At 43.1% G+C, this 12,198-nt stretch overlaps 1 protein-coding gene across 2 annotated transcripts; it reads left to right on the top strand.

Moving 5' to 3' along the window:
• The first annotated feature begins 785 nt into the window (after positions 1-785).
• LOC119724729 lies at positions 786-11,546 on the top strand. Of its 2 annotated transcripts, none has more exons than XM_038195917.1 (7): positions 786-995; positions 1,982-2,326; positions 2,663-3,040; positions 3,327-3,659; positions 4,451-4,801; positions 5,107-7,385; positions 7,773-11,546. In XM_038195917.1, exons 1-7 carry the CDS (start codon positions 908-910, stop codon positions 8,076-8,078), a joined length of 4,080 nt encoding a protein of 1,359 aa, XP_038051845.1. In that variant the 5' UTR covers positions 786-907; the 3' UTR covers positions 8,079-11,546. The 2 variants fall into 2 exon arrangements, with proteins under 2 accessions (XP_038051845.1, XP_038051846.1); XM_038195918.1 differs by having other exon boundaries at positions 1,988-2,326; positions 7,773-8,090.
• The last annotated feature ends 652 nt before the right edge of the window (positions 11,547-12,198 follow it).

Below are 12,198 nucleotides of genomic sequence, written 5' to 3' on the forward strand. Positions count from 1 at the left end.
AGGGAAAATACATGCACATCAATAATTTTAAAAGTGTTTTCATTTATTTTATTATTTGTTTTATTGAAATACAACTGTTTCATTGTCTTATGTTTTAATAAGTATCCTTAAACTGTTGTTTCGACCTCGAAAAGACGAGAGAGACTTTGTCTGTTGTTTTACGACTTTGTGTCAAGTGCCTATGTTTAAAAAGCCTGGTACCATTCGATTGCATTGGTGGGAGTGAACACATGCATTCATTACATGTCATATTTGTTCCTATAGGGAAAAATCTGTTAACTTTTAAAATTCAAACCTTGTTTTAATACAAACATGTTCTCGCAAATATAATTGCTTTCCCACGTTTTCCCTTGCAATATTGTTGAACTATTCTGTTTGCGAGTTATTAGCCTATATGGAATTTTGCACGTTAATTTTTGCTTGTCTCAGATTGTGTTTGTTCTCCGTCCATTGTGTGCGTTCTCCGTCCATTCCACGAAAACAGCCTATAAGCTGGACTGAATTTAGACTTCCCTTGCGGAAAAGTGTCTATAATGGACAGGACAATAAATGGCAAATCCGATCCAATTTCAGCGACAAGTACGTAATGAACTCGTCATTGGACCGAATCCGACAAGCGTGACAGATAGTGACTCCATGCAGTGCACTTAGCGGGAATATTGTAAAACACAAACCCGCATCATTAAAGATTATCCCACAATAAATCAGTCACTACCCGCGTATCTTAATTCTCACCTATGGTTGGCTGACACGTAGGTATAGAATTAAAGCCATTTGTGTATAAAACGGCAGTGAGCTTGCTGGGCATGGGCCACGACTTGAAACACGGATATCGCTCAAATTCTGTCCCAATCATCAACGAAGATCGTACTGTGTCGGTGCTTGTTTTTATGAGTCCTATCCCAGAATGATGCTGGCAAAAAGAGCAAACAGTTCTTTCGTGATGTGTGTGTTTCTCTTAGTTTGCTGTGGTTCTGCTACCACAGCGCAAGCTGGTAAGTAACAAGACGTCTCGCATGCTGTAACTTATTGTATTTAATCATTACAGTGACTACTTTGCATTATTATTAGTGCATTTTCTGTCTTTAAACCGTTAATCTTCATAAGCATTTCTTTTACAATTATTTCATAGTTCTGTTTTTGGATAACCTTACGTTGCGTTTAATGTCTTCTCTGCTTCGCGTCACGCTAGTCGTCATACAAAGGTTTTTTAAAGGTAGAGACAGACCATTTGCATTTTTTTTTTCAAAACGTAATCGACCAAATTGTTGTTATATGGCTTTAAGTTGGTTTAAACTTAAGATAGTACTGACACTAAACTCCCTGTGAAACTATTCTTCTGGCATGCTGTCACTTTGAAGAAAGCAATATAAGAAGGTCATTCCCAAAGATGTGTCGAGTGACAAATTTTGGGAAATTTCCGTTGGCTGTTGGTTTGCAATTGGGTGAATCCGTGAATGGGTACAGCCGCGTTGACGCGACGCACACGCATGCGCTCAGTTGCTATTATAAGCGAGATCAGTGTGTTACATCGCGTAGCAACAATCGGCTGAATGAGAATCATGTCCCGAATACTGATTTCGGGATTGTGTTACGACTCAGCAACTTTTGAATCGAAATCAAGATCGATATATATAGTGTGTTTTCTCGAAATATACAGCAGGCTCAGAGCTAGCCCTTCATCAGGTTAGTTATTAAAAATCCGTCATTAGATATTTTGAGCACTTTTAATGCTTCAAACGAAAAAATACACCAATAACAAATGGTGTCCACGCACTCTACCCTTAAGTCATTAAGAAATTTGCCAACAAAGAAATTAGTTATAAAAACCGGAAGTACATTTGTTTCCTGGCTGAAACTTATATAGCCTCGCGAAATGTATTGACTGTCATTATGCTGGCTCGTTTGGATTCATCACATCTGAAACTATACACTTGGCTTAAAAACAAAATTAAAAATAAGAAATTATATTTCATTCAAGTTACAGATGGTAGTGTCCGACTGGTCGGAGGAAACTCGTCTTCGGAAGGACGGGTAAAAGTCTACTTAAGCGGCGAATGGGGTACCGTCTGTGACGACTACTGGAGCATCGAAGACGCGTTAGTCGTCTGTCGTCAACTGGGCTACAGCTCCGTGGCATCAGAGCACACCAAGTTCGGACCGGGGTCTGGACCGATTCTCATGGACGATGTCAGCTGCTCTGGGAACGAGGAGGTACTTGGAGACTGCCCTCATGTGGGCAGGGACAACCATGACTGCAGTCACGATGAAGACGTTGGCGTCGTCTGCTCTAATTCTACCGACAACAGAACACTTACTATTCTAGGTAGGGCTGCGTAGTCGACGTCACCGACTTACCGACTGACTGATTGACTGACTGACTCCCCGACCGACTGACTGGGGGAGTGAGTGAGTGAGTGAGTGATTGAGTGAGGGGGGAGTGAGTGAGTGAGTGACTGACTCCCCGACTCCACGACTGACTGACTGACTCCCCGACTCCCCGACGGACTGACAAAAAAAAGACATTCGTTTTCGGCTCCAATAGGCAAGCTTGTGAAATGTGAAATGTCTTTGTGAAATGTCTTATTTCAAATGTGAAATATTCATTACAAGAAAACACGAAGAAACAAAACAAAATAATAACGCATCGATTTACATCCAGATGACCCGCTTCAAACAGATGAAGAGGTATCATACCGGCTCTTTGGAGGAATCTCCCCGAACGAGGGGGTCGTTCAACTTCGCAGTTCGGTCGACGAGGCTTGGAACACCGTTTGCCTCTCTGGTTCGGACTTGTTTCCGGGCATCGGTGCCGACATATGCCGTCGGGCTGGCTACAAGTTCTTCTGCCACTCGGAAACCTTCGGATTACGTAATAGATCAAGCAATGGATCACATGACGAGTTGAGGACATCCCCATCGAATTGGGCAGGTTATTTTTGCTGGGGCTCATCACACGGTGGTACTACCTGTAGCTTGACGCTTTTTGACGGGCAGCACTGTGGTATTAGTGACGCATTATGGGTGGTCTGCGCCATGGGTAAGTTACATCGGAAATCTCACTCAATTAACCTTTTTCCTGTATGATTCCTTACTACATTTAGCTTTTTAGTGCTTTATTCGGTTTAGGATAACGTGTACGTAATGGTTACAGAAAAATTCCAACCGGTTTGCTTATCGTCAGTGAACAGCGCAGTCTATCTTCTGTCTGGTCCAAGCTTTTATTGCTAGCAGACGAGGACATTAACGGATGTAAACTCATAGCACCTGCTACATTTTAAGTCAATTTTTTTTCTCTTTATGTTAATTTTATTCTACCAATAAAGATCTCGACTTCCGTCTCGGAACCGGCGTTCTTGAGGACGAGGGCGTCCTGCAGATGCGCTGCAATAACAGTGCGGAATGGCACGGCGTGTGCAGCGACCTCTGGTTTTGGATGTTCGCCACGCATGCGCATCAACTCGCATGCCGCCATCTTGGATACCCGGACACAGCGGCCTCTAAGCCCTATACTGTGCCTATTGAGTCGTCGCTATACTCGATGGACGTTCTCCTTCAGCGTGTTCAGTGCGTTGGCACGGAGAGTAAGCTGGTGGACTGTCCAGTTCAGCAGCCACTGTTTGAAGAATGTTCCAGCTTTGCTGGGTTAAAGTGCAACGGTGAGTACCACCATGGAGCTATGTACTACCGTTTGACTGGTTTCATTAACAGAAGTAGTTAAAGGGGCATTACGGCCTGACATCCCCGAAACGTTTACAATTTGGATTGTTTATTTGTCCAAGTTCAAAGGTATGCTTGAAAGGCGACTAACCGAATGTCTTAATCACCATTTCCGAAAAAAACCAGGAAAAAACCGGTTGTTTACATCGGACGCGGCGGACTTTTGTGGCATTCGCATATATACGTACATACGTATAGCTGTGTCAGTTTAATGTGTGGTACACGTTGTGAGTGTGTTACATAATACAAACCGCACCAATAACACACATGTTTTTGCACGTCCGCAGAATGAGATGCGCTCGATTTTTGAGAGTCATAGTTTTGACCCCCGAAATTCGTTCTCGTAAGAATGGCAAAACGCCCAGATTTTAAAGGATGATTGTGTGGACGTAATATCCTACTTTTGATTGCCCCCTAACATACTTTCAATTATATTGCATTTGTTTTATTATAGCCCAATTTTGCGCGTTCCAGGACGTTAATATCCTTTTAAAGAGAAGGTAACACTGCATAAATCTGCATAGACACCTTCAAAAGTATGCTATCAGCGTACATTTATGTGGTATCCAAGTGATTATTTGTTTTTGATAATGACTTTCCAGAGTAACCTGTTTCTCTTCGCTGCACACGAGAAGACATGTGTCAGGCAGTAATGAAATAAACTAACTACTGATCAGACTTAAGTTGACTGACAGCATTAAAAACAACTTTGCAATTTGTTTTTCTCCAGTTTCTCTTTCCCCTCTTCCAGGATATGGAATGGAGCTGAAGCTTGCGCAATCTTATTTCTCAGGGGGAGGTTTTGTGGTTGGCCGTCTTAGACCATCTGACGAGTGGGGCGCCATCTGTGGCTATCCGGACTCTCGAGACAGAGATGTGATTTGCCGCCAGTTGGGCTTCTTGACTAGCGTGTCAGTGCTTTTCGGACCGGAGCCTAAAGTTGATGCAATACCAGCGAGAGTCCTGGTGTCAGCGGTGGGATGCGACGGCAGTGAGACGGAACTCTCACAGTGCGCGCTGCAGCCTGGAGTTGATTCTAACTGTACTTTAAAACCAAATCTCTACGTTGAATGCCAAGAAGGTATGTCGAGTGAACATTTCAAGCGGTTTTTTGGCAAGTCAGTGAACAATTTTGAGGAAATTGTTTCATCAACTGGTCCTTTAAATTTCTGGGGTAAACCAATGAATATAGTTCTTTATTCGTGATTATTAAATTTGCAAAAAAAATGTATTTACAGATTATGGCCCTGTGGTACTTTTAAGGGTACCACACATTTTGAATGGAGGACATCTTTTTATGGCACCTGAGGATTGACAATAAGTTAAATAGTTTGTTATGAATGACCTGATACATTAAATTTTCTTCAATTTGTTTTCCACCTACAGAAACGTCAAGGTTTGACATTCCCGCGTTTTTGTGTGGAGAGATTCACTACTGTGGCTATGACTGCAAACAAGGAAGACGAGATACACTGAGGCCACTAAGACAAGAAACATGCAAGTGCGATGACGCATGCGCGTTCTTCGACGACTGTTGCTATGACTACCATTCAAACTGCCACCCGGCATCTGATTGGACGGAAGCCAAAATGAAGGGCGTGGCCATCCAGTACTACTCATGTGTGTGGATGCCGGGTCAGTCAGGCAAATATCGGTACCAATACTTCGGCTGGGCCTTGGTGAGTTTCTGCCCCGAGAGCTGGGATGTTTCATTCATCAGGGAAAATTGTGAGAAGATGGCCAGTGATGATGACGTCATCGGGTCCTTGCCCGTTTACGACAGCGAGGGCGCTGTGTACAAAAACGTGTTCTGTGCGATTTGTCACGGCGTCGAGCCTGCTCATTTGCAGAAATGGAATGCCAACTTGGAGTACGAGTACGATCAATCTGGATCTACTACATTCGATTCCAGATTCAATGTCACCATTGACGGTACACCAACGGGGAGATATGTTTATGAACCACCGGGAAACAACTCTCTCGGCACTGCTCGCACTTGTCCCGCACGCACTGTCAGTTCCTGTAGTCCGCAGTTTGCAAATACAACTCTTGAAGCTGCTTGCTTGGACTACTTTGCTCCTCTTCATCTGAACGGAAGTCACTACAAAAACCCTCACTGCGGCATGTGCAACGGATTAAACGTAGTACCCAATGCCAATTGTGGACCACTTTGCAACATTCTCTGCAGCGAAGATGACATATGGCAGGAATGCCCTGCGGTGTGTTCCCCATCGGCCGATACACCAACAATAGAAGCCCTCTTCGACTTCGGCTGGGGTGGTGGCGAGGACTCGGTCTGTCAGCCAGGGGAGCTTTATGATCCTTTCCTGGACAGGTGCCGTGCTGTTATCTGTGCGTCAGGTGTCATTAACGAAGACGGCAGATGCACTCAGATTTCATTTGATGCCCCCGGACTGCCTTCCTCGCCCTTTACTATACTGCACGAAAACTGTAGCTCTCTCGTAAACATTAGTCTTGGAGAGGTTGCCTTGCACTGGCAAGCAGTTCTTGATTCACAGATGACCAACCCTAAAGATGTCAGACTTGATATCTTGGTAAAGAGTTTTGATTTGATTGAAAATCTTGAGAGCAAGTTGTCCGCACTTTTTGAACTGAACACCACAGACGTTCAACTCTGCAATATCGGGAGTGTGGCTGTTTACACGATTGAGGGCGCTGTACTCTCAGGAATCGACAGCTGCGCAAGTGCATCCTTGTTAGCCACAGACGTTTTCCAGACGATGGACGGAAATGACTCCAGTCTCAATTTCCAGATATTTTCGACTTACTTGTGGAAAAAGGTTGGCGTAGGATCGGCGAAGCACGATGCAGCGCCAAGTGAATGTCTCGAGATCCTCGATATGAATTGCCTAGAGTTAATCGTGTTGAATCCGAGCGAATTTGAATGGAGTGCCTCCTTCATCAGGCACTCATCAACAGGTTTTAAGTTCGAAGGGGCAGACTTTGTTCTCTTGTCGGATGGTAGTGCTGCCATATGTGGTCCAGTCGACTGGACTGACCCGAATACGTTTGCCTTGTGGATCGTCTCTCTAATCTGCAGTTGCCTGTCAATATTGGCATTGGCAGCTACCTTTATCGTCTACTCTATGATTCCCGTGCTCAGAAACACGGCCGGCCTGTACACCATGAACCTCGTGGTGGCGCTCTTTGTTGCCATCCTCCTGTTGAGCTTGGCGGGAGCTCTCAACGCAGCAGGACCCGCCTGCGTGGTGTTCGCATCCCTGACACACCTCTCGTGGCTGTCTGCTTTCTTCTGGATGGCGATGTTATCATACAACGTGGCGAGAACCTTCGGCGGGCGAATGTCGACAAGCAGAGACGGGCCAAACTGCCGCCGGGTAGTAGCTGCCATGCTTTTGGTGTGGGGCGGTGCTTTACTAATCGTGTCCGTGTGTACAGCTCTGACTCTTTGCGATTGCACCGAGCTCCCGGCAATTTACAATCGCAGCTCTCCGTGTCTGTTCACGACAGGAACCGTCTTGCTCGTAGTCTTCGGCGTTCCCGTGCTCGCCTCTCTGCTTCTCAGCACGATTTGTTTCATCGTGGTCATTGTCAGTGTAAGGCGGACCAAGAGGATGAGCAGGATGGTTCAAAACAGGAGCCTGGCTGAAGAAGCAATGGATGAGGTGAAGATCTACGCCAAGGTAATGTTTATAACTTGCATTCAACTATACAGTGAAGTAGTCAGATTTGAAGCCCTAAGTCTATTTGCATCGGACGGCCCAATACAAGTCCCGGTTCATAGCTATTTGTATACTTGGTCGCAAAATAAAATATTGCTGCAAGGCACGCGCAGTTTTATTGTTAGCAAAGTACATCACGATCAATCAAACCAGGCCCAACCTTATTCAATCTCAACTCACCCTCAAGTTAGCAAAAAATACTGATATTCCAGGTCTGCCAGATGATGCTGGCCTTTGCCCCTTAACCTTTCTTGCCTTCTCACCTCATCCTGGTGATGAGTGCCCACAATTATTTTAAGGTAGCTATCACATTATAATTTCGAAACTTTTGTGTTATCTTAATACCAGTTGGCTTTACTGTTTGGGATCACGTGGATTCTCGCATTCATATCCGATGCTGTGGGCCACGTGGTCTTGTCCTACGTCAACGTCATCGTCAACACGCTGCAGGGGGTCTTTATCTTTGTGGCCTTCTGCTTGAACCAACGCGTGAGGGCGCTTTTGCGGAAGGAGCGTCGCACAGGCAAGCGCAGAGCCGCTAACGGACAGCAGCTGACTACAACGCGAACGTCAGGAGCCTCAACCACGACGCGATTGTCTGAAACTGTGTCTACTGTCGATGCAACAACGAGTTCTGCCGCGAATAAAAACTGACAATGCAAACAGGAACTTCGTGAGATGAGTTTAATACATTGTACAGATTTAAATAACCATGATTCCCCAATATTCATATACATGAAAGGTTGAACTAAGCTAATCTGCACATGCTATGCAGCCGTGGGATACGCCCGATGTCAAGACGCAGACCAGGCTGCATGGTATGTGCAAGATTATGACTCCTGACTTTCGCCATTTGATCAAATAATTGACCTCTTGGGAAACTGCCAACATAGGGCTGGAAAGCTCAGTCGAAAGACCATCCACCGGTACTAAATCATTGTTTGCGCAACCAAGTACAGTCAATGACCATAATGCGCATGCGTCAGTCGATAACGGAGCGGTTCTTGGACTTAGCTTCACCTAAAAAAATACTCCTGAGCCATGAATGAGAAAAGCTGAGTTTCATTTCATCAATCATCAGGAGTTGATGAAACGCAATTTAGGGAACAAAAATCACTTTTGGGGGAAATAAAAATAAAAATATACATTTCCTCCAGCAATTGAACCTTTAACCTTCATCAACATTCAGCTCAGCGATTTAACGCACACACCACAGCGAGACCACGTGGCATAAGCTGTAAGAACCTATTCCAAATCAGCTGACATATTTAGTTGGTCATGTGATATGTTTCACTCATATGCATTATTGTCATCGATCATACTTTGTTGCATGAAAACTAATTGCCACCGGTACGGTAAAAATCGCAAATTCAAGCCACAGTCAATTTCTTTGTTCAACTTTTCAAAAATTGATACTTGTCACCTAGTCAGTTTCCCGTTGTGGTTCAATTAAAAAATATTTAGTAATTAGTAAATACATACTCTTTGATTTTAAAGCGCAACAAATTAAAGAGCCGAAGGACAGGTAACAAGTCTAAGATGTTTATCATGTCACTGTACGCGTATATGTTTTTGTACTGCCCTGGCCCCATCAACTGCACGGTTAATTTCGCCTTTAATTTACTGCGTAGCAACAAGCAGTCAGTTTGCTTTAGACTTTATAGTATGCCCGCGCCTGTATGTGAAGTAGTCCTTGCCACTTTTCAAATGATCGTTTGTTTCAGACACAGTTGGGTGGGAATTCCTTTTTAGTGTTGCTTTGTAAATTATACTGAAGTTTTTAGATATTGAGTTAATGATGATTCGAGCCTTTTATGCCTATATGTAGTATTTTGCTGCGCATGAATATGTAATCTAGTCAACAGTGTTATTTGGTTATTTTCAATGGCTGAATCCGTGTGATGCGGAGCTCGCACACTACTCGGGCGACAAAATACATCAGAAAACCTGGGTTCAGCGACTCCAGCCTGGACCTGTTGACCACTAAGAATGTCCTTCAACACCTTGGTGTCCGCGTGAGTAGTTTTGTAGAGTGTTTCATATATCCTTGCGGCGGAATTGTGGGTTTTTCGACGATATTGTTTGTACCTTTTTTTAACATGCACGTAACACGTTGTGTGACACGTAACGCGTTGTGTGCGCGCTGTACGTATGTAATTAACCGTACACATGCTACAGTAAGTAGCATGTGTACGGTTAAAGTAACCTCCCTATGTGTTTGCGAGGGTCGCTCGATACTTGCACGCCCTTTTAACACTCGCGCGTTCGCTTGACGCTCGCGTGCAGTGCTAGTGTATGGCACTGATGTCTATGTCTTTACATAGAGATCAGTGGTATATGGGCCTTATTCATGAGTTGGCCATTTTTGTTAAGTTCCCTGAAGGCATTTCATTAATTGTGAACTGTTGAATGAGATGGCACCAGACTATTTATGTACGCGCAATGCAGCCTTATTTACTGTGATTTTTTTTTTAAATCTGGCTTTAAACATTAGGGAATGTTTAATTTTATATTATTCATTGAAGAAGACAGGAATTAATTAGAAATTTACTTCATTTCTCTACACAAATTTCAAAAATCAAGATTTAACCTCACTCTCAATCCAATATGGCCGACTCGTGAATAAGGACCATGGTTTGTAGTTTGAAATGTAAAAAAAATAATCGAATAAAATGCAATATATTATTGTAATTAATTAGGACATGTTTTTATGTTGATTTGTAGGGTGTTTGTTTTATTATCCTTATTCCTTGGTGATTAGAGGGCAACAATAAAATAATATTGCGACATCAACGCTGATTACTCCCATACGCACCGGGAGTTCATTCTCCTCCCTACGGAGGCCCAGGCCCCGCCCACAGCCGGCCCGCGTGCAGCTACTTTACCAATTTCTACTAGTAATTTACTTTAAAATGGATCAGTTAGCGCCTTTACATTAACATACACAGATTGTTTTTATTATTTAATATTTAGTAAATAATAATTCATTTAATATTTAGTAAATAATAATTTATTTAATATTTAGTAAATAATAATTCGTTCAATCTGGTTGTGATCAAATGGTAAAGCAGATGAAATTGTAGTGAACGCCGTGGATTGCCCGAACCGCTTTGCCATTCATCGCGATTAAATGAACAAAATACAACAATGACAACGGGCTCTCGCCCAGGAAATTCCACGTGCTGGATTCGGCTGTCTACCGAATGCAAACATTCTTTCTTCCTCGTCAGTCAATGGTCGCAGCACCAGGATTAGCGACAAACGCACATCAACACTTAATAGAGGAATTATAACTCCTCCAATAACACTAAGACATCCGTAGTCAGTACACAACAGAACAACATATAAGAAGCCTCATGAGCGTGATACGTCTAGAGATACCCGTAGTGTCTTGGAGCCGATTGTTTTGCTGTTAAACACTATTCAGTGAGACTTCATGTATACATTTCAGCGTTGTGTACTACCACAACGTACGCCATTTCAATGTGTAAAAGACTTATAAGACGGAGCTACAATTACCACTACAAAATGACGAACTTCATCATTTTATCATCACCTAGCGGCCGCTAATGGAACAGGGAAGATCTTTGCATAGGCCGCGCCTACGCGTTGGTGACTTCCAGCGTATTGAACAGACCCGATGAAGTTGAAACAATGGCAGTGATGAAGCCGTTCTGGATTAAGGTAAGTTGAACACCTTTTACAACGACTTATCTATTAGTTTATTTCTGTGCTAAATCTGAAATCGTTGTGTGAATATATACATCATTAAAACATTCTGTTATAAATACAATATGTTTACATTGGGAGTCAGATTGGCGTAGCAGTACGTTCCTCCCCTTCCACCGCTGTGACCCAGGTTCGAATCCACCTGGGCCAAAATGTGGATTGGGGTTTTAGTCCTACTTAATCCCGCGGGTTTCCCCACAGAAAATTCCTCTAGGGTTTTCCTCCTACATCTAAGACTATCATTTCTTCACATTGACGTCGTCTTATTGGGCCCCTTGGAATCCACTAAATGGGCCAGCCAGTTGAATAAGAATAAAAAATCCAATTAATCCAATCCAATTAAAATACATGTACAAAGTTATAGACTACAATTAAACATTCTACATACTGGAATTTGTATCCTTGTGGAATCATTTCTTCGTTCTCGTGTACTAAAAAGTGTAGTTTCAAATTGAAAATGCTCCAATTCTAACCAGAATTAACTTCCTGGGCTGAAATTCGGACTTAATATTCCTTACATAACATACTTTAATTTGCGACGGATCAACACACCTTGGAAATACCTAGTTCCTTTGTAAAATCCATATATCTACTTCGTGAAAACCTTGTTGAGACGTATTCACATATAGAAATTGCCCTTGGGAGACGTATACAATCTTTGTCCCCTATTATGCACATGTCTCCACAGGGTACCGGGTAATAGATCAAAACTAAATGATCGCATAAAACACACAAGTCACTAATTTATCCCAACACATCGGCTGCTTTGAAAACCACCCTTCATTTTAAACAGTCAAAAAATCCAGACGACGTAGCCGTTTTACTAAGGGTGTTTATATGTCCTATGCTTAGTGTATATACATTTGTTGAGCACAAAACGTATCTATTGTGTATGATCACTAATGGCTGTTCAGGCGCGGTTCTAGAACCAATATTTTGGGAGGGCTAGCACGGTGAATCCAGATTTTTTTCAGGGAGGCGTGCTGAAATGTTTACCGGTTATTTTTTCCAGACACTTAGGCCTCCGAAAATCAAAAGGGGGGGG

This window comes from Patiria miniata, unplaced genomic scaffold (assembly GCF_015706575.1).
Source record: "Patiria miniata isolate m_02_andy unplaced genomic scaffold, ASM1570657v1 HiC_scaffold_18, whole genome shotgun sequence".
Taxonomy (NCBI): domain Eukaryota; kingdom Metazoa; phylum Echinodermata; class Asteroidea; order Valvatida; family Asterinidae; genus Patiria; species Patiria miniata.

What these genes read in the sequence shown, in the direction of transcription:
- LOC119724729 (XM_038195917.1), top strand. Translation starts at nt 908, where the DNA reads ATGATGCTGGCAAAAAGAGCAAACAGTTCTTTCGTGATGTGTGTGTTT. An exon ending in TGCTACCACAGCGCAAGCTG is followed by an intron (nt 996 to 1,981) that starts GTAAGTAACAAG and finishes ATTTCATTCAAG; the next exon opens with TTACAGATGGTAGTGTCCGA. An exon ending in CTACGTTGAATGCCAAGAAG is followed by an intron (nt 4,802 to 5,106) that starts GTATGTCGAGTG and finishes TTCCACCTACAG; the next exon opens with AAACGTCAAGGTTTGACATT.